We start from the raw sequence: 24,397 nt of genomic DNA on the forward strand, positions 1-24,397 counted from the left end.
AACCTGTAAGAGTGTTATAAGAACACTCTAGATGTCCAATGGGCACAACTCATAAGAGTGTTATAAGAACAGTCTAGATGTCCAATGGGCAAACTCATAAGAGTGTTATAAGAACAGTCTAGATGTCCAATGGGCACAACCCATGAGAATGTTAAAAGAACACAGTCTAGATGTCCAATGGGCACAACCTGTAAGAGTGCTATGAGAATATAGTCTGGATGCCCAATGGGCACAACCCATAAGAGTGTTATAAGAACAGTCTAGATGTCCAATGGGCACAACCTGTAAGTGTTAAAAGAACACAGTCTAGATGTCCAATGGGCACAACCTGTAAGAGTGTTATAAGAACAGTCTAGATGTTCAATGGGTACAACCCATAAGAGTGTTATAAGAACAGTCTAGATGTCCAATGGGCACAACCCATGAGAGTGTTATTGGAATATAGTCTAGATGTCAAATGGGCACAACCTGTAAGTGTTAAAAGAACACAGTCTAGATGTCCAATGGGCACAACCTGTAAGAGTATTATAAGAATATAGTCTACATGTCCAATGGGCACAACCTGTAAGTGTTAAAAGAACACAGTCTAAATGTCCAATGGGCACAACCTGTAAGAGTGTTATAAGAATACAGTCTGGATGTCCAATGGGCACAACCCATGAGAGTGTTATAAGAATATAGTCTAGATGTCCAATGGGCACAACCCATAAGAGTGTTATAAGAACAGTCTAGATGTCCAATGGGCACAACCCATGAGAGTGTTAAAAGAACACAGTCTAGATGTCCAATTGGCACAACCCATGAGAGTGTTATAAGAATATAGTCTGGAAGTCCAATGGGCACAACCTGTAAGAGTGTTATAAGAATATAGTCTAGATGTCCAATGGGCACAACCTGTAAATGTTAAAAGAACACAGTCTAGATGTCCAATGGGCACAACCTGTAAGAGTGTTATAAGAACAGTCTAGATGTCCAATGGGCACAACTCATAAGAGTGTAATAAGAACAGTCTAGATGTCCAATGGGCAAACTCATAAGAGTGTTATAAGAACAGTCTAGATGTCCAATGGGCACAACCCATGAGAATGTTAAAAGAACACAGTCTAGATGTCCAATGGGCACAACCTGTAAGAGTGCTATGAGAATATAGTCTGGAAGTCCAATGGGCACAACCTGTAAGAGTGTTATAAGAATATAGTCTAGATGTCCAATGGGCACAACCTGTAAGTGTTAAAAGAACACAGTCTAGATGTCCAATTGGCACAACCTGTAAGAGTGTTATAAGAACAGTCTAGATGTCCACTGGGCACAACTCGTAAGAGTGTTATAAGAACAGTCTAGATGTCCAATGGGCAAACTCATAAGAGTGTTATAAGAACAGTCTAGATGTCCACTGGGCACAACCCATAAGAGTGTTATAAGAATATAGTCTAGATGTCCAATGGGCACAACCCATAAGAGTGTTATAAGAACAGTCTAGATGTCCAATGGGCACAACCCATAAGAGTGTTATAAGAACAGTTTAGATATCCAATGGGCACAACCCATGAGAGTGTTATAAGAATATAGTCTAGATGTCCAATGGGCACAACCCATAAGAGTGTTATAAGAATATAGTCTAGATGTCCAATGGGCACAACCTGTTAGAGTGTTATAAGAACAATCTAGATGTCCAATGGGCACAACCCATAAGAGTGTTATAAGAATATAGTCTAGATGTCCAATGGGCACAACCCATAAGAGTGTTATAAGAACACAGTCTAGATGTCCAATGGGCACAACCCATAAGAGTGTTATAAGAATATAGTCTAGATGTCCAATGGGCACAACCTGTTAGAGTGTTATAAGAACATAGTCTAGATGTCAAATGGGCACAACCCGTAAGAGTGCTATGAGAATATAGTCTGGATGCCCAATGGGCACAACCCATAAGAGTGTTATAAGAACAGTCTAGATGTTCAATCAGCACAACACGTAAGAGTGTTATTAGAATATAGTCTAGATATCCAATGGGCACAACCCATAAGAGTGTTATAAGAACACAGTCTAGATGTCAAATGGGCACAACCCATAAGAGTGTTATAAGAATAAATTCTGGATGTCCAATGGGCACAACCTGTAAGAGTGTTATAAGAACACAGTCTGGATGTCCTATGGACACAACCTGTAAGAGCGTTAAAAGAATAGAGTCAGGCTGTTCATTGGACATTACCTGTAAGATGTTATAAGGGTAAAGTCAGGCTGTTTACCAGACATTGCCTGTAAGAATGCTATAAGAATACAGTCAGGCTGTTCATTGGATATTACCTTACCTGTAAGAGTGTTATAAGAATACAGTCAGTCTTTTTACTGGACATTGCCTGTAAGAAAGCTATACAAATAAAGTCTAGCTGTTTACTGGACATTAATTTTAAGAGTGTAATAAGAATACAGTCAGGTTATTTTTTTGGACATTAACTTTAAGAGTGTTATAAGAATACAGTCAGGCTGTTTATTGGACCTTAACTTTAAGAGTGTTATAAGAATTCAGTCAGGCTGTTTACTGGACATTAACTTTAAGAGTGTTATAAGAATACAGTCAGGCTGTTTATTGGACATTAACTTTAAGAGTGTTATAATTTAACAGTCAGGCTGTTTATTGGACATTAACTTTAAGAGTGTTATAAGAATACAGTCAGGCTGTTTATTGGACATTAACTTTAAGAGTGCTATAAGAATACAGTCAGGCTGTTTTTTTAGGACATTAACTTTAAGAGTGTTAAAAGAATACAGTCAGGCTGTTTACTGGATATTAACTTTAAGAGCGTTATAAGAATACAGTCAGGCTGTTTACTGGACATTAACTTTAAGAGTGTTATAAGAATACATTTACTAGACATTAACTTTAAGAGTGTTATAAGAATACAGTCAGGCTGTTTACTGGACATTATCTGTAATAGTATTACAAGACCCATTTTATATAAAAATGGAAACCTAGTGTGACATGTCCACTCACTGTATTGAAAATAAATATATGTGTGTGCGGTTTAGATTTTTAATGTAGCTTTAACAAAAATTCAGTCGTATTGCTATGATGTCTGCAGTGTGGCAGTTTATAGTTATGTCTAGCACTGGTGTATCATGCTGCAGACATGTAGCATGATGTCCCACCCAGTCACATTATCCTGACACCAGGATGACCAGTCTGAACACTAACCTCATAATGCTAAGCTTCAAGCAAGGCAGCTGCAAGTACCATTTTAATAAGTCTTTGGTATGACTCAGCCAGTGATGGAACCCGTGACCTCCCACATCTGAGGCAGACGCTCTAACCACTTAGACCATGGGAACAGACTAAATAAAACTGACATCCTCTTTTGATGCTGTAATAGAACTGTCCTACACATATTGCAAACGTGCCCCATTCATCCTGAACTTGACATTTATCTCTCTCTCTCTTATAAAATTCTTATAAATTATAAAGTAAAGTAAGACTTTCCTTCACATAACACACACAAAATCTTGCATCATTAGAGTATCATCATATACCTCACATGGAAATCATGAGAATATCATGCAAATTTATTTAAAGGAGTTATTCAAAGACAAAAGTGAATGGATCTGACCATTGAGGATGACAGAACTGCAAAATGATGGAGAATGAATTCATCTGGTATCATAACTATACGAAACTACCTAACAAATTCGGCTGAAATCCAAATAAAATTAATCAGATTATAATGCAGAAATTTAAGTTGATGGGTCCTTCAAGCACAGGCCATAACTGTGCTAAATAATTATGTAGAATTCTGATCATCAATTACAGCTAAGGTCCCATTAACATGAAGCTTGTGCAGATGCAAAAGTGGGCATGTCTCTCAATCAGGGGCAATAACTCTGGTAATAGATAATGTTGATGATGTATAATGCTGACAATCAAACTCAGCCAAAGTCCCATAAATAACAAGCTGCCATTAATATTTGGTTGAAATCCAATCATAAATGAAAGAGTTACCGGTATTGTACATAAACAAAAGTGGATGAATCGGACAATGTGGGGTTACAACTTTCTAAACAATGATGCAGAAGGCTGACAATTTAACTCAGCCAAGATGTCATGAAAATCAAACAGTATACTAAATTTGGTTGAAATGCTCCATTAATTAATGGAGTTGTTTAGTGGAAATATAAATGGTTGCAGCCAGGAGCTATAATGAGGTTGAAGGCTGAGAAGTGATAAAACAGATCTAAGATTCTTGAAACTGAACAGCTTTCCCTTCTGTGTAGCAGCCTGAATTTCTTCCATCAATAATACATTGGATATGATCTACAACATACATCTACTGAGTCTCCTTTATTTGCTCAGTGTGATTTATTCACAGATTTTAAAAGGCCCTCACTGAAAATGATTAACTCCAAACAAGCTCAAATGTGTGTAAATTGAGTTGTCTAAAAAGTCTGCATATATGACATTAGATAAATGGCTCAAAACTTTTTCACTAACCCACAGGATCCAGAGGTCTTGGACATGATTTATTAAATCATACGTATTTGGACACCAATTCTGTATCTTAGATGCAGAAAATTACTCAGGTGAGAGTCCTGTCGTATGCATGTAACTGGTGAGTAGCACAATTCAAAGACTTGCCACTCCTGCTTCAGCCACACATGCTTAGTGAGAAAATGTGTTGATCAGTTAGCTGTGCTGATATTTACAATGACAGAATTCATTGGCTGAAAGACACACTGATGTACGGGTTGCCATTATAAGAGTACATCAAAAGAACATGATGCAATAGCTGGGCGGCAAGTTCAAAAACTTGGACTGGCAGCTGGGTGGAAAAATATGCTGTGCTGATATTTACATGGACAGGATTCAGCTGAAAGACCCCCTGATGTACATTTTGCCATTATAAGAGTACATCAAAAAGAACATGATGCAATAACTGTGCAGCAAGTTCAAAGGCTTTGACTGGCGGCCAGGTGGGAAAATGTACTGATATTTACAGTGCTTGAATTCAGAGGCAGAAAGACCTGGAGATGTACATGTGGTCATTTTTAACAGTACATCAAATAAACAACCTCAGCTTTCATTGTTGTGTTCATTTCCGAGTGTAATGGAATAAGCATTGCATGTGACCTCGGAATCAAGACATGTTGAGACTAACAGAGACAAAATGCCATTTGCACATTTGGATAAGTATTTTGGGGTTAAACGGCAAACTAACGAAGATTGTAATGCGATTCAGAAGAGTGCTAAAGTTGCTAGAATTGGCAGTTTGGATGGGACAGTGGTTAAGTGTAAGCAAGTCTGTGATGCCTAGCTTAGTGCTTGGAATAAGACCTTCCTTGAATTGACAAAATTCAGTCTCATTCTGATGGACAAACATTAGCTATGTCAGTGTTATAAAGAATGTTGGAATTAAACTCAATGGCAACCAAAAGTTCTTCTAATTTGCATAGTTTTCTGGAAGGGGACTGCAACGTTTGCTGGTCAGACACCTATTTTTACAAAAATGAGAGTCCTGGAGTTTTAAAATCATACTGAGACCTCTGGGATCACTAAAATAATATCTATATTAAGCCTAACAAAATTTCAATGATCCTGCTGAAATCAAGCAATCCAGTTTAATTTCTAAGTAAATATTTATCATTCATTAACATCAGCTCAATTTCACTAACAATACTCAAAAACGATGTACTCCATGCACTGTATTTCACCAATAATACTCAATAATGAAATACTCCATGCATTGTATTTACCAACAATAATCAATAATGAAGTACAGGCCATGCACTTTAGAATTTCTCCAAATGCACAACATCACAGCCTCAACTGAGATCACACTTTAGCCATTAGTATTCATTTTCCCAGTATTTCTGGTACTGTCTTAATAGCTTCTATTGATCACATATGCAACCGCACTCTTTCTTGTCATCCAATTTCTGCCATTTCAGATGGTGGTTAATGCTAGCCTGATACCCTATATATCTTTTGTTATCATTAGAAATGAAAGAATGCTTGGATGCCATATACCTAGCATGTTTCATGTTTGCAAAGACTGCTTTGACAATAATCACCTTAATTTACTTCATGCATGTTTTAACACCTGTCCATTTGTGTTGTGAGCATTTATTGTTATAGAATGCATGTGATATAATAACTATAATAAATGATAATCATACTTGTTGTTTTTTCTTAAATGAGAAACCCCACAAATATGCATAACTGAATTCAAATATGCTTCATCTTCAATAGATTGGAATATGACTTTTTAATTATTGCTGCTAAATAGTTTTACTATAGGAAACTTCTTGTTTTCATTATTGTCAAAAATGTATTTATCAAATAAAAATCAAATGCTAGTCTTTTCTTTTTCTTTTCCTACTGCAAACCGATTGCTCAATGTTGTGAAGAAATGTTTGCTCATTGGAACAAAATCTAGTTTATATTAACATTTCCTGCTTGCGTAATTTTCAGATTTTGTTAGATTCTATTGCTTATGTTCAATTCTACCTAATTATACCGGTGTATAAGCCACCCACCCCCCCAAAATGAACAGGTATAAACACTAAAAAGTGCATGACCTGTGTATAAGCCAACCTACAACTCTGAGACATCTCAAGATGCACGAGGTAAAGTTCCAAATGCATTTATTTAGGCAAACTTATATTTAAAACAATGCATATATACTTATCTCCAGGTTGGTGTGCATGATTATTAAAAGGAAATAATATAAAGTAATTTAATTTTCTGTTTTCTTATTGTGTCTGCCTAATTTAGATATGTGTACAATTTGATCGAGGATGACAAGAATTTAGTTGCTGTAACACTACCTCTCCCTTTTGAATCAATTATTGTTTGTTTATGAATTATTGCATTGGACAGTTTATATCAGTGCACCGGTAATTATGTTTTTACTTTGCTTTGAAATTGTAAATACCTAACTCATTAAAATGTAATCCCAGTATGACAACACAATGAACAAACAATATGGTTTGATTCAATGCTCGCAACTAGGTTACTGAACTTACTTACATAATGGCGCCACCACATGGGCTCGTTACAAAGAAAATTTGGAGTATCCATCCTTGAATCAAGGGATGGGGGTTCTAACCTGTAACAATATTGTGTTATATTGTTACAGGTTAGAACCCCCATCCCTTGATTCAAGGACGGATACTCCAAATTTTCTTTGTAACAAGCCCCTGTGTGCTAGTACCTCCCGATTTCATAATATCTTCCAATTTTTGCAGAGAACTCCCAATTATTACATTATGTTTTCGATTTTCATCTCTTCTAAACAAGGAAAGTCCTACATGTTCTGTTGTAACACCTGTGAATTATTGTTGTGACAAAATAATTATATTAGTATAAAGAATTCACTTCTTCACTAAAATAGAATGTTAAGTTTAAACATTATCCATGTAAATTAATGATTTTTTTACCTCAACAATAATACAAAAATAAAAATATAAATCAGAAAGAAGAAAAAAAAACACAACAATGAAATCGTCCACCACTAATTTCAATCTCAAGAACGATTACTGCGAATGCTGTAACTCCATATGCTATAGCACCATTCCCAAGAAAGAAACTTACACGAGTAAACACCTGGCATTTTTATACTGTATATACCAATGTTAGTTAATTACCATCATTAAATTAAAAGAAGGAATGATTATACGTACCACACAGCAAATGTGTCCTCAAAAAACTAATTCAGAATACACATTTTATAATAAACAATACTAAATGCTTTACAAGTTGACAATAAGGGAATAAGGTCAGGTATACAAAGAGGGGAAAATAGCTGCCACATGTATGGTACCATGAGGCTGGCTATTTTGGTACCTTTGTACTGATATAGTTAAATTCCCTCTTATCACAAGCCAGTTTCAGGGTTTTAATGATTAACTGGCCTGTACTGCTGTCACAAAATGAAAGACAAATTCACTGACTATCAACATTGGAGGCACTGAAACATCAAGCTTTCCACAGTGTGGAAAGTTATGATGTTTGGTCAGCTAAAACACAAAACAAGCTTAAATTGACTGATACTGATCTTAGTTGATCTATATGAGAATTTTAGCCTTTATTTTTACCACTCTTCGTGAACATGTAAATTATGATAGTTATGTGTCTTGTACAATTAAATGTGCATACCATTTTAAAAATATGACCTCAATGTGTAGGATCGCTTATATCATTGAAAATGAGTAACTTGTGAGCGCGTGATTCAACATAAATGAAACAACTATTAAGGACCGGCTGAAATGTTATCTAGAAAAATGCAATTTGAATGAAACAATGAATAAAGCAAATTATTTTATGCTAAGCAGTGAATTACTTGATTTTCTAATGAAAATAATATTGATATTTCACTGTAGTGAAAAAATAACAATATTTTTTCACTACAGGAACTACTTTTTTGGGGTCAGAATATACTTACCTCCCTTTGATTTTCTGTCAGTGAACTACATTTTCCTTATGTAGTGGTAGTTTTCTTATTAATAACCCCTAATTATCCTTGAAACTTGTAGTTTGTTATTTGGGAAATATCAGTTAATTTTTATCAATCTGATGTGGAACTAATTTTGTGAACAGGTACACATAGCACAGCATAACATGTACGGTAAACAGCTGACATTACCGTAAGAAATCTGCTAATTCACTGTGTCACAAACTTTAGTTAGCCAACTTTTGTGAGCATAAAATAAAAAGAATATTTGCTTGAGATGAGTGAATAACGGATACATTTCATCTCATGGGTGAAAAACTCTAGTATTCACTCTTTTAAAGCAAATATCCTCTATATCTGCATCTAATATGCTTGGGAATAAGTAAGAATTTAAGTGATGCTATACACGCTTTGCACTGTGTAAGTACTGTACATTATAGTTCAGCATGGTCTCCCTGGTAAACTGAAATGGACCGCGAATAATGAAATCTGCATTTATGTTTATTTAACTTCGTTTTGGAGAAATCAGAAAATATGCACATGCAAAAATAATTAATCATAGTACTTTATAACAGTTTAATAATTGTCAGTTAAGCAAAAATTACTTTTTTTTTACATACATATGTCTTAGGACATGGGAAAAATTATTGTTTTGTATCACAAGATTTACAACCATTACAGTAGGCAACAAAAAGACCTAAAAACTGTCAAGTTTAGACATTGGTCCATGGATAAGCCTACGTGCCCCCCCTTTCTTCCAGGCCTTTATTTTCAGTAGGTACCAACCCTTTGAATTATTGGATTAATATACAATATAATGATCTCCATTTCATTTGCAACCGATCCAGTGGCCTAGTGGTTAGAGCATCCGCCTCGGATGCAGGAGGTTGCGGGTTTGAACCCTGGCCGAGTTATATGAAAGACTTACGAAAATGGTACTAACAGCTGCCTCGTTAGGCGCTCAGCATTTAGAAGTTAGTGTTAGGACTGGTCAGCCTGGCGTCAGGATAATGTGACTGGGTGGGACATCATGCCACATGTCTGCGGCATGATGCCCCGGTGCTAGACATCACTATGAACTGTCACACTGCAGACATCATAGCGATATGACTGAAATTTTGTTAAAGCTACATTAAAAATCTAAATCACACACACACACACATTTCATTTGTATAAAGGCTTGTACAAGTTGCAAATCCCCTAGCTTACCTCAAACATCAAATAAATGCCACTTGGAATCAGCCTGGGACAGCTCATTATTATTCATGCATTACAAGTGAGTGCTAATTACAGGTAACCAATGAAATATGGACAACATATATAGTTCTGCTCAAACTCATAGGTCACATGCATCACTTTATACATAAAGGTTGAAATGCTATTAAGCACATGATCTTCATAAGGTGGAGGGAATGGAGTCCCACCAAGGGGCTGACAACTTCAAAATGAAAATGATACATTTCGTCGGTGGGCTCAATCTTTTAGGCCAATTTGATAACACTTACTGTTTGGATAGAAGCTCTTTTAGATGGGCAACTCACTTCAAATATGGAAGGGGCCCTATCTAGATTTAGAATTAAGCATCAGGATCTCCAATTTTTCTTAACTCTGATTTTATTATTATTATTATTATTATTATTATTATTATTAACCAATACAATAAAAATAAGATAATGATTGTGGTTATGGTGGTTTGCAATAATGCTACAAATGAACCATCAAATGCAGATATCTTAAGTTTTTACTACATATGCAGTATTTTGTACACTATGAAAGGGGTGTGGGTGGATTTATTGAATTGGTACTCACTCTAATGATATTTAATATTATGATATAATTCAAGTGCTGGTTGTTAACAATGCTTGTATAAGGGGATGAAAACTCTGCCAGAAGTGTGAAAATTCCATTTTAAAAATTTTCACATGGGACACAAATTCCATGTGGGTGAAAAGTCTGACACCAAAAAACTCCATTTTTTTTCAGGCCTTACCTGCAGCAGGCAAGAAGCTATGTTCCCTCATGTACTTGAGTGCCTCCCCTGTATGAGTATATCCAGGGATGTAGTTGATTTTCCCCACTGCTGCCTGGATGGAGTTGCTATCATGATACTGGTTCAGGGTAAATTCTGTTTTTGCATTTGTTGCAAACGTCTCAACGCCAACCTGCACATCCATCAGGCCGATATTGAATGAGTTCACTACGTCTTTCACAAATCCAAGCATTTTCTGGAAGTTATCAGCACCCACACTTCCAGAGGAATCCAGGAGGAAGACAATATCTGCTTGTGCGTGACATTCTGTTCATACAAAGAATTCATTAAAAGTTAGTAAACCATGCTCTTTTGTGAATATCAAGGAATACATAAAAACGTACATCTTTTAGTTTTACATAATGATATGTATGCAAATTGAGCTGATATCATAGGAAATGGAGATATTCCTCACTGATCACCCATAAAATCTTAAAAAGTATGAGTCTGTGTTGATGTCACAAATATTTAATCTGTTCTATTACTAGCCAGAGAAAAAAACATCATGATTATAATACAAAAGCTGGTGAGGAATCATTGAGATTTTAGTAAGAACAACAAAATTTACAATTTAATTTATGTTTAGTCAATCCAGAAGACTGTTTTATGGCTGTTGAAATCCATCTTGAAACAAAAGCTGTCCTGATTATTTTCTGGAGACTTCTGACAACATGGGGTATACGGCAGTTAGTGTGGTCCTCCAAGGTATTAGAACTGTTGCAATCGATCTAAATTAGCTATATGCATCAACCAGTATGTCTTATCACTTAAACAGGATATATCATATCCAATGTCTGGATCAGTTTTTCTACCTACCAAAATGTCAAATTGTGCCTGATTTTGGAGTTTGTGGTTATGCAAAATATCTCTCTCTCTCTCTCTCTCATGCAGCTCATCAGCACTCAGAAGCACACAACCATGTAATATTTCTGATTCCCACCTTAATGAACAGTAGCTTATCTGTCATTTCGCTGTAATTGATTGGTATATATCCCCCCCATTTAAATTTCTTTTAATTACAGACTATAAAAAGCTTGTGTATCTCAGTGTCATTCAATAAAGAGATTAATTAATGTTTACTGGAGTTTTATAAAAATGACTCCATGTTGTCTTCCAATTCTTTTACTGACACTTAGCAAATTTACAAAATGTCATTTATTATTATAAATTCAATGGTAATAAACAAACTCTGGCTATGTTTGATTATCAAACAAGAGCACATTTTACATGAAGGTACTTCCATGTTGTAGCTGAATCTGATGGTTATTAACCAATAGACAAAAACTTAATGCAATAAAACTATGTTCTTATTAGACTTACCATTATACCATGACCATGACGGTGAACTCTGAGCTTTAGTCACCTGAATCTGTTGGTTTTTATTGCCCTATACAATATCACCCACAAAGTTTACAGTTTTTACAATTTATATAAGGGGCCATGTAAACAAAGTTACATTGACCTTTGAATTTTTCAACCATTGTAATCAATAGGGTATTTCCTTTACTCCCAAGTGGAAGCAATCCATAAAATCTGGTTACTGCATGCATCAATTATCAATTACTTTTAACTTTTTGCTGTAAGTCTGTAATATGCTGCTAAGGAGGCTGACTTTTTTACACTGGTATCCAGTCCTAAAATGGTATCCAGTCCTAAAACAGTATCCAGTTCTAAAATGGTATCCAGTCCTAAAATGGTATCCAGTCCATCCTAAAATGGTATCCAGTCAGTTCTAAAATGGGTCCCAATGATGAAAATGATATATTCAGAGTGAAGACACTAGGTTTATAACCCTTATGTAAATTGTAAAAACTGTAAACTCCAGATTTACATGTACTTACACAAATTAATATTAACACCAATGCAGAAAAATACTGCCCTAGATACACATTATTCAAGTATATACAAAAATGCCCAAGAGGAAACCATGTGATGTGTTTGACCAGGATGACAATTCAGCTCTCCACTGATGGATAGATAAGTGTCACATGAATTCAACACGTGCATGGTTTCTCTGGAAGTCAACATGTGCATAAATCTGGGGTTTACTAAATTGAGAAATTACTGTTTCACTCTTCACCCTCAACTTCGTAGCAGTATTAAAGTTTACGGACAGGAAACTTCTGAGTAATTTAAGCATCATTTTAATGTAGAATTTTTTTTTTCTTTTCAATGAGCTATGACATATCCTTATGGATTAAGACCTAAAATAACTTATAAATTATAGAATGTCAAATTTAATATTTTTTTGTTTGGTCAGTTAACCCAAGGTTACCAGCATTTCTGAGACTGCTGCTATTTTGATACACTTTCATTCCACTGAATGACACCAGCAGATATTTCTAAACATGTTTTATTACTTTGCACAAGAAAAATTTTGCTAACTTGCATTTCATAAAAGTATCTGTAGTGTCTCTACAACTTTTTCACATGATGCCAACCTGTAATCTATTTATAAAGCACATAATTTCAAGACGACAGGTGACTGGTTTCAATTTCAAGACAACAGGTGATTGGTTTTAATTTAATTATGGGATGAGGTAGCTTCCAATTCTTTTGGAGAATCTGAAATTTCCCACCTGAAAGGCACCTTGAGTAGTTCTCTAGAAATGGAGGTTTGACCAAAATCGACTGCTTTGGACAATAATTGGTGAAAACTGGAGAGATCCAAGGAATTTTTCTTTCAAATGTTAAGTCAGTGACATTTTTTCATGTTACAAGTTATTATATCCTTATAGAAATATAAATTGGCATCTTTAATTTGGTGTGAGTAGGTCTCAACAAGGCTGTACAGTACTGAAAATAGTGGTGAGCTGGGGTGGATGTGACAATGGTTCACCAGACAAAAGTTCACAATATTGTCTGGTTCTGAACTTCCAAAATGTCTAATTTATAAATGTGTGATAGGTCAATGAAAAACAAATCTTCACATTAAAATGGTTCATAAGATGTTTCCTCTGCATCTTAAGTTGGCTGTGATGGCAAGTGCTATGTAAAGAAACTTTATACAAGAGGATGAAATCAACGCCATTTATGACATCTCCAGATGGTTGCAATGACAAAGGGGCATTTCAACAATTTCTGCATATCATCAGGACTGTTGACATGCTTTCAAACACTGAAAGAAGTATATCATAGAAGTTCTTTACACTTCAATTTTTTTTAAACCTGTGAAGGATCTTTTGGAAACTGATGGCAATGAAATGGATTCTCATTCTGGAAACCCCTTTTGCTGCATGACCACCCTGAGAATAGTTTTCCATATTTACTGGATGACTATGTTCACATTTAAATGATTAAATGTCTTGAAATACATTGCTCTGTTGTGTGTCAGATCTCTGTCAATCAATACATCAAGTTCAAAAATGGTGATTGATGATTTATTGGTTGATTTATTAAATGTTGTTTCATTATGATTTTTGGGTTTTTTTTAAATGCAGGACACATTTCTCAAGAGGCATGGGTAGTAATGATTTCCCCCTGATTCTTAAGTCAGCCATTTTGACAGGTATCCTTGAATTGAAAATGGGATGGCCTAGTTATGAAATTGACTCATCAGATCATTGACAGGTCAAGTGATACCAGTGTATATAAAGGCTGAAGGTGAGCTGATTCCGAATTCTTGTGCATATCATCCTTAGAGAAATAAGGTAAGCGATAAGTGAGAAAGCAAGAGAATAATAATAATAAATATAATATTAGTAAATAATAAAGACTTTATTTAGAGAAGGTAACTCAATTAGTTACAGAACTAATCTACCTTGAGGCCTTCTGTCTGTTATGTACAATATATACAGTATATACAACATGATGTGAAGAGTCTGGCTTGACACTAAATAATTAAGTGATTTTAAAAATCAAAGTATCAAGCCTGGAACACATGCACAGGCATCTGTGAACACATAAACATATATAAAATATAAAATATGAAATATCATCTTGTATTGAAAAATTCAACTGTGAAAATTATGCAAAATTACAGAAAAGCAGGGGGTATGTTTTTGTATTAGAACTGTTCAATTTTCTAAAGATTTCACCCATTTGAGACATTGATTATGAAAAGACAAAATGCTAGGAGCCTGCCTTATGTCACTAGGAATGTTGTTTCATACATACCAGAGGGCTACCATCAGCATCCCTTTGGTGAAAGATATTGCTTAGATAGATAGGAATAGCTTTTCTGGATACTTTATACATCAATTTGGCCTTTCTAAGAAATATTCTTTCATGTATTGTTAAAATCTTTATAATATTCATTGCATCCTGAAAATTTTCTATACTTTGATCTAGAATTAAATGGCAAGCCCTCTTTTGGAGTCTTCAAAGTGTTGTTATGTTTGAATTAGAGGTATTACTCCAATTACATTACAGTAGTCCAGATATGGCTGAATATAACTTTTATAAAAGATGACCCTATACTGAAGAGGAATGTATGTTTTGATTTTCTTCAGTAGCCAAAGATAAGAATTAACCTTTTTTGAAATATGTTTATTGTGAATAGACCACAAGATTGTTATCTACGAATACACCAAGAATTTTATCATGAGAGGTCATATTAAGGCTGACATTGTCAAATAGAACCTGGATTTTTTTGTCGCTATCTAAGCCTTGCTGACACTGTCAAATAGAACCTGGACTTTTTTGCTGCTCTCTAGCCTTGCTGACGTTGTCAAATAGAACCTGGATTTTTTTGTCGCTATCTAGCCTTGCTCATTTTTGTTATATCATGAGGTAATTACTGTAATAAATAAGCTAGAGAGGTGAAGTTGCCTGAAGAAGGCTTCCAGAGATATAAGTGCAATCATTTTTATCTTGTTTGAACAGGCAAGCACCTGGGTTCAGAAAGGTTTATCAGGTGCTAATACCAATCTCCGAGTAAAAACACAGTAAGAACAGTGAGGGGGGAGGTTAACTACCAAAGCTGTAAATATTCATTTATGCACTCTCCGTTACACATCACAGTAGATTGCTAAAATCTGTTAAGAAACTGAGGGCTATGTGTGAAACAGCAATTTCTTGAGTTTAAAACCTTGACTTGGATTACATATTTAGAAGAGTTTTAAACTCAGTCTTCACTCCAAACATAATATTTTCATGGTTTGGACCATTTCAAGACTGAACTTGCATTCAGGTGCCTGTGGTATTTTAGTAAGCAAAAGTACTGTAATGGAGAAGAAATGATAGGGACAAGTATCTGTTGCAACTAACTTGTCCCAACGATGAGTACTTGGATGTATTTTCCTATGCCCATGTTTGGTGACTGTAGATGGTGAGGGACAACTATTGAGTGGAAATGATGGGTAACTGGACAGACAGAAACAGTGGGCTAGATGGACAGATGGACAGTTATGCTCTGCCTTGTTCAAGGGTAAAAGAAAAAGTAAATATTAAATTTTAAAATGATCCCCAAAAATGTATACTTTATTAATGTATATTTTATGAAGTTACAAGCCATATTTTCAAGAATCATTATTTGGATGCAAAAATAATAATACGAAAGTTCTGATTAATTTTGTGGGTACAAACTGTAGAATTTCTGTTAAGGAAGAACTAAATCAGTCTGACAAGCTAGAACATCTTATAGACAGAATAAAGTTTGGACAAAAGAGAATAAACAAGACAGTAGTTAAAAAATGGGGCTGAGTGGGAGAAATCTTGGGTCCGTAAAAACATCAATATAATGGACTACTAGTTTTATCCATCCATACAATTGCAGCATAATAAACAGGCCGGGTCAGGACAAATCAGGAAATCCATATATGTGGTAGAATAGACAGGCCAGGTCAGGACAAATCAGGAAATCCATACTGTGTGGCAGACCAGACAGGCCAGGTCAGGACAAATCAGGAAATCCATACATGTGGTAGAATAGACAGGTCAGGTCAGGACAAATCAGGGAATCCATACATGTGGTAGAATAGACAGGTCAAGTCAGGACAAATCAGGAAATCCATACTGTGTGGCAGAACAGACAGGCCAGGTCAGGACAAATCAGGAAATCCATACAGGTGGTAGAATAGACAGGCCAGGTCAGGACAAATCAGGAAATCCATTCTGTGTGGCAGAATCGACAGGCCAGGTCAGGACAAATCAGGAAATCCATACTGTGTGGCAGAACAGACAGGCCAAATCAGGACAAATCAGGAAATCTATACTGTGGCAGAATAGACAGGCCAGGTCAGGGCAAATCAGGAAATCGAATCATTTGGCAGAAAAGACAGATCAGGTCAGGACAAATCAGGAAGTTTCCCAACAATTTTGTCAGGTGTTTTTACCTCAGAAGATGCAGGATTTTAGCTGACCCAGATTTTAGCATGCAAATTACCAATTTTACACTAGTCCAATCAAATTTACATTTGTTAAAATATCAAAATATGCACATCATCCTATCAAATAAGTCCTTTCACAGTAATTGTTACCATTCACAGTCTTCTTATAGGAATCAAAAACATTTTCAGCATTTCCTAGGAGATCATTGCCTGGATTCTATTGGTGACATACCTCATCATCACAGATCTTATCATTTAGCAGATGTTGTACTGTTACTGGATTCTACTGGTGACAGTCCTCATCATCACAGATCTTATCATTTAGCAGATGTACTGTTACTGAATTCTACTGGTGACAGTCCTCATCATCACAGATCTTATCATTTAGCAGATGTACTGTTACTGGATTCTACTGGTGACAGTCCTCATCATCACAGATCTTATCATTTAGCAGATGTACTGTTACTGGATTCTACTGGTGACAGTCCTCATCATCACAGATCTTATCATTTAGCAGACAGTGTACTGTTACTGGATCCAGGTTTCCTCTAGAGCCAACCTGAATATTCCACAGAATGGAAAATTTCCTCTCAGTGTCTCTACTGGAATGCGGTAATGTTATTACAACTCTACTGATTCCACTAAGAAGTTTAAATCATTTCCTGCCTGCATGTTGATTCAGACTGCCTGCCAGAACTGCTGAAGATTGTTGCTGTCTGGGTCTAATGTTGTAAATTTAATGTCAGGAACATGTTCCACATGAAGCCTAAACTTCTACATTATTCCACCATACAGAATTTAAATTAAGCTTTACAGGAAGAGCAGAATATCCATGTCCCTTTGAACTTCATTGCAACCACTGAAATTCCTGTTACCATCCATCGATGTGTTTCAGGTGATATTTTGGATGCTTGGATTTTACTATTTTTGGCATTTGGTGATAATGCAGTCCCAATTACTTTTAATCATGCATAGTATGCACTCTAATCCTTATCGACAAATTTAAGCAGCAAAATAGAACATACACTGCTGAAAGAATCAATGTAATATTTATTGTTTTGTGCTGATTTAAAATTTACATTTATCAATAATAATTTTGCACACATAAGAGAATTCAGTGAGTGATCTGAGACAACCCTAATCTAGGGAGAAAAACCCTCTGTAGGTTCATGTGTATGCCTATGTACTCTTATACTGAAGAAATAGCCAAACAGAAGCCGCTTTCACTAAATAAGTAACTGCTTATAATTACATTAATAATAACACTGAAACATTTTCCTGCTCCCTTCGCAAGAAAATTTTGGCAGCAAAATTGCAAAAATAGGAAGCTGTGTATAATTATAGTTAATTAAATAGTACAGATCTGTCAAGAAAAACTGAACTGTTTGACACAAATATACTAAAAAGTTACCTTTTACTGCTGGTTCAGTTGGCGGTGGAGTAGAAGCCCTGACTGAAAGAAAGGATCAGACAAGTTATGCCAATAGATAAATATTTTACATCTATTACATGTCAAACATTAAGAAAAAATACTTAATACATATACTATGGGGAGGTTTCAAAGAAAATATAATGGTCTGTCTATTGATGAGAGCCATACAAATGTACTCCATTTAAAGGGGCAGCTACCTAATAATGATACGGTGTATGAATCACTACATCATCATAGGCATGTTGTATGGGAAAACTTATAACCAACACCATAAATAAGTGAAAAAGTATCAATTTTGAAAACTGAAATTAACCCAGCATAATCACTTATGATATATCCATGTCATTATAGAGATCATATTATACACATTGCACTTGATAACTTACAAACTTACAAATTGCAGGGTCCATACAAAATTACGGTGTGTCACATATACACTGTCTGCAATTATCAACTGTTATTATATCAAGAGAAATATGATTTCCAATGTCCTACAGTAATATCAATAGTACAGATTTTACTATTTATGGATGTGAAGAATCAAGTGAAGTAAATAAACTGATGACTGACTTTTAATCTAAACAAAGTTGCAGTACTTGCAAAGTTGTAGAACAATAAAGTTGGAGTTATCAAAGTGAAGTGTATATATCGCAAGCAAAAACAAATGAACAGAGCTTAAATTACACTCATAAATCACTGAAGCCAATTTCATCAATAAATTTGCATGGGCTATTTCCTCAAGACAGTGATTTTAAATGTCAACATGAACCACTTCATTTGTATAAAATGGCCTAATGACTGTGTGCAACTCCGTGCTGTTTACACTAATGAACACAGGCAGCATATGGCTGCAGTCACAAAGTCACAGAAAACTACATCTGGATTGAAGAAAATTTAAAACAAGTGGCAAAATAATATTTATGTTTCATTAGAACACAGCTGTTTTAAAGAACAATCCAAAGGTTTGCCAAAACTCAAAACTTGGGAGTTGCCCAAATAGAAAGATGGTGTAATAATAATAATAATAATGACCTTATTTAAAGAGGGTAACACAATTAGCTAAAAACTAATCTACCTTGAGGCCCTCAATTAGGCTGATAATACACCCACTTCTTTCATGTATTGTCAATGGCTGGAGACAAATAATCTGTTGGTTAGGTTTTGTCATCACATCAAAGGACCAAAAACATTGTACAAATAAACCTATCATATCTCAGAAAAGAGAACCGTTTCAACCATCTGCTGTTGAAACTTCCTGATTTCTTTAAATTAAAATTTTCATTATGATCGCCGATTTGTCTTTTATTCATGATGGTTAATGCTATCAATGATAATTCCAGCAAAAGTAATAGAGTTGTGACCTTGCTTATTGATAAATACTTAATCAGTGGCAACTGATGTTTTCACACTGGTCTATTTACTTCCAAAGAACCAATCAATGAAACTCCAACAGGTACATTGTTTGCATGACTGATCTTTACTTTCCTATTGTTCTCTGCATCATTACTTTATTTGAAACAAAACCACAACCATACACATCATAACAGCAATGCCAATGTAAAGCAGATATTCTGTATGTGCTTGAAAGGATGCACATCACTGAGATCACTCGGATGTTTACCTTAATCTGCTTTGCTGGTCAAATTGCAAAGCCTGGATTAAGGAGCAGTTATAACTGACACTTGAAACAGTCTGACACTTGCCATACTAATATTTTCCATGGATACAAGAAAAATAATAAAAATTATACATATTACATTTGTCATACAAAGATATGCCATAGACATAAGGAAAATAATACAAATAATAATAATAATAATAATAATAATAATAATAATAATAATAATAATAATAATAATAAAGACTTTGTTTAATCTTACCTTGAGGCCCAATATGTATCAATATATACAGAATGCAGTCAATCACTAAACATATCACACATACCCATTAATTTAGTAATGTACATGGAAATTACAGATCCAGATGAATTCATTACACATGTAAATTGTAAATACACTAACAGATAAAGTTACTATCAGTGTTCACTAATCAAAGTTAAACTTGCATAACACATACTGACATATACTTCTGTACAAAAATGTAGGAGGTGGATAGGACATGTGCTATTAATTAAGATTTAGATTTCATCCATTTAATATATGCATATTTATGTAAGCAAGGAAAGTTTGGTCAATACAAAGGGTTGTTGGTAAGTTAATGCTCAGGTAAACTAATTGAGGAGTATGTGGGACTGTGACCCAGAATGTACTCATTTGTGGTTGGACCACATACTTCTGTAGAAAAAAAGGTGAAAGTTGTTCCATGAGTGATTGTATAAAAAGATGTAAAACACAAACTGTACATGGAATGTCTTCGAGACCAATGTGAGTTCATGCATACTGTACTGGTAAATATGATGCGGTGTCAATAACAGTGTGAGTTCATGCATACTGTACCGGTAAATATGATGCGGTGTCAATAACAGTGTGAGTTCATGCATACTGTACCGGTAAATATGATGCGGTGTCAATAACAGTGTGAGTTCATGCATACTGTACCGGTAAATATGATGCGGTGTCAATAACAGTGTGAGTTCATGCATACTGTACTGGTAAATATGATGCGGTGTCAATAACAGTGTGAGTTCATGCATACTGTACCAGTAAATATGATGCGGTGTCAATAACAGTGTGAGTTCATGCATACTGTACTGGTAAATATGATGCGGTGTCAATAACAGTGTGAGTTCATGCATACTGTACCGGTAAATATGATGCGGTGTCAATAACAGTGTGAGTTCATGCATACTGTACTGGTAAATATGATGCGGTGTCAATAACAGTGCAAGGGTATACACTGATGCACTAAAGTGAGTTTGTGCCTACTTGATACCAAGTGATGGATACTCACTAATGGATACACCACTTACGTGTTTAGTTGACTAATTAACAGTGACAGTTTTATGCTGAAATGCATTGGCTCATTTTAATTCAGTCATGTGTGTGATTTCATTTTTCAGTGCTGCTTTGACTAATGGAAGTTATGTGACCTATTCCTGATACTATTCTGGCCTCATGAACAATTGCTTATGTACTGATTACTGAATAACCGTTCTGCAAAAGTACAATTAAATCATTCCACAATAGCCTGGTCATGATGCACATTGACATGTCTGACAAACAAATACTCATGCATGGTGTTTGGTCAGCATTACTGCAACAGATCCGAGAAAGTCTTTGCCAGGATCCACTTGTAGCAATTGTGGCCATGTGAGAGGTCTATTAATGCATTCAAGTGCATCTGCAACACTTTACAGGATCTCAGCTTCTTTGTATCTTCTGGCAACATCAATAATAGTTAACATGTACTTTTATATGCATAATTTACCTTGCCAATCACAGACATGATCATGTGGAAGAAACAGCAAATCAACCTGATGGACCTCATTGGGTGTTTGGACAACCCAGTGACATAAAAATTTTCTTGGTACTCCTTGGCCAACCATGTTCAAGCAGTTTTTCAGCAGTTTGAATGAACATTTGAGATGTCACTTGAATTATAAGTATAAATGTCCTCATGATTGAGGGATATAATTTCAGTTTTACTCTTACATTTCCCAAATGCTGTAAAACCTCTCCCGACTCTTGGGTTAATTCTATTTTCATCCAGTACTATTTTGTACTGGGCTTGTTTGGCTTGATGTATCATTTGTACTAACTGTATTCCTGCAAATTTTCTATTCAGCTTAATTTCCAACACATATGAGATGATTTCTTTGCTGTAATGCATCTAAAGTTTCTGGGGGAAATCCATCCTGGTTGGTGATCTTTCTTTATCTTGTGTGTTTTTAAATGGGCATTCTCATTTACTGTTTCAATGAAAAGACCCAGCCATATGCCTAAAACATCATCAATGTCTTTAACTATCTGGAGTCTATTGAATGGAATCTGTTTCAGATCTTGAAGGAATTTAAAACTCTAAAAGTTTTGAAAAGAGCTGTAACTAATGAATTTATGATTATTTCTCTTTGATTTGTCATTGACTGTATGGTACTTCCATGGAACAATCTTTCCCCCCTCCCTCCAAAAGACTTAAAGCAGAGTGGGGTGTTGGTACAAACAAAATGACAAGTAAAATATAAACTAATGACATCTAATAATGAAATTTTGTGTGCAAGTCAGAAAGAAAATTTTCAAAACTCCCATCATATTTTTTAATAATACTTCACATCTCTGTTTTTGTTATCTACAAGGCAGGTCAACTTTTGCATGAAATATCAAAATGTAATTGACCGAAACTACTCTTTTAACAATACATGCAAAAGGTGGACATACCATCACAGGTTTTTAACAATACATGCAAAAGTTTCACATACCATCACAGGTTTTTAACAATAAATGCTAAAGTGTCACATACCATCACAGGTTTTCTGTGCCAGAGTGCTTTTGATCAGATTCAGCTTGTCAAAGTTGGTGACCTGGAACACATGGGTAGAGTCGGGATCAGTAGCAATGGCATTCAATTCTGACATTGTAGGTCCACTGCCTACTCCAATTGAAAAGATAGTCACACCAGTATCTCGCAGTTTCTGGGCTTCACTAAGTGTTGCTTGGGAATTATCAGATTCACCTAACGATAAAAGAAAAACACATTTTACAACAAATCTTTAGCCTGGAATTCATGAGCTAGCAGAATGTGTTGGGTCTGGGCTATCTTGATATCAGGTGGCTGCGAGGGCTACGTCTGGGCTATCTTGATATCAAGTGGCTGCGAGGGCTACCATATATTAGGAATTCTTTACTGTTTCTGTGGATAATAATTGGCATAGTAAGGTAAAGGCTGGACTAGAAGCTTACAATTTTGTATTCAAGTGCCTTCTTTGGGATACTTAATTTAACATGGGCTTCCAGATTCTTTCGATCATTCCAATAAAGCAAAAGCTTTGAACAAGGAACAAAACTTCCAGACTGCAAACTCTGGACCTCAGAGTTTCAAGTGAATTCTCATTCTCTCTCTGGAGTTGTATTAATTCAAGACCAGGACACTGTGACTGTCTGATATGAAACTCATCATTTCAGTTACTGCAAACTTGGTCACTCATTATCATGAATTTGCAAAACAAAGAAGGGTGCCTCTCAACTGTCACTTTACAAAGGTTATGGAGATCTATGTTTTATTATGATGCTGTAAATGAATGCTGCAGGTTCATTAGAAATGTGTTTGTAAAGCATTATGAGATAATATCCGAAGACTGAAAAAGAGATGTAAAGGCTGGATGGGTCATTATATTGGTAAAGGCAAACAGGAAAACAAATAATGGTCAACAAATGTTCATTTTCTCACCATCAGTGATAACAATAGCAATCTTGGCTGCATTGCTTCGTGCCCCATTCTGGGTTGTGAAAGCTGTCTCCCGGGCATACTTAATGGCATCTGCTGTATTTGTTGTTCCAGCTGTGTACCTAAACATAGATAATGGATGCAAGACAATTAAACTAGATTCTGTTAGTACTTTGGAATACTTGTGTGCAATTTTCTCTTTTTAACCAGCAAAATGATCCTGAATAAAGTGGTCCCTCACTGGACAGTGAATGAATAATAATAATAATAATAACAATAAAGACTTTATTTAGAGAAGGTAACTTAGCCACAGAACTAATCTATGTTGAGGCCTTCCGGCTGTTATGTACAATATATACAGTATTACCAACATGATGTAAAAAAATCAGGCTTAACACTAAAAAATTAAGTAACTCTCAAAATCAAAGTATCAAGTCTGGAACATATGCACAGAAAAATCCATTATAATACAGCCCACAATAACACAACCTACATAACACACAGCCCAATATAGCACAACCCATTAGAAAATAACCAACTAAAAACAGCCAAAATAACACAACCCACTATATCACAGTACATTATAATACAACCCACTATAATACAACCCTTTATAATAGCTCAAAATAACACAACCCACAAGAACACAACCCAATATACCATACATACTCATGTATAAGCCGAATAATTAAGGGGGAAAAGCCTGGAAGAAGGAGGGGTCAGCTTATATGCAGGCTAAACTTTAAAAAAAATTTGTTAGAAGTTTATCATCCAACAGAAAAAAGTGCTCATCTGAATAATCTATCACAAATCAGAAATATTTCAACATATAAATTAATGTTTGCACATCCATTTTCATTAGGTTTGATGATTTGAGCAATGTGGT

At 35.3% G+C, this 24,397-nt stretch overlaps 1 protein-coding gene across 4 annotated transcripts in view; it reads right to left on the bottom strand.

Moving 5' to 3' along the window:
- The window catches only part of LOC149785889 (uncharacterized), a 243,980-nt gene that overhangs the window by 186,890 nt on the left and 32,693 nt on the right, over nucleotides 1-24,397 (bottom strand). For all 4 annotated transcript variants that reach the window (XM_089979881.1, XM_089979882.1, XM_089979883.1 and 1 more), the window contains 4 exons: nucleotides 23,515-23,633; nucleotides 22,588-22,800; nucleotides 18,151-18,192; nucleotides 10,432-10,737 (listed from right to left, as the gene is read on the bottom strand). In XM_089979881.1, the coding sequence (XP_089836007.1) occupies nucleotides 10,432-10,737; nucleotides 18,151-18,192; nucleotides 22,588-22,800; nucleotides 23,515-23,633 (680 nt within the window). The remainder of the gene's footprint in view (nucleotides 1-10,431; nucleotides 10,738-18,150; nucleotides 18,193-22,587; nucleotides 22,801-23,514; nucleotides 23,634-24,397) is intronic.

This window comes from Sinohyriopsis cumingii, chromosome 13 (assembly GCF_028554795.1).
Source record: "Sinohyriopsis cumingii isolate HCF-2022 chromosome 13, ASM2855479v2, whole genome shotgun sequence".
Classification (NCBI taxonomy): domain Eukaryota; kingdom Metazoa; phylum Mollusca; class Bivalvia; order Unionida; family Unionidae; genus Sinohyriopsis; species Sinohyriopsis cumingii.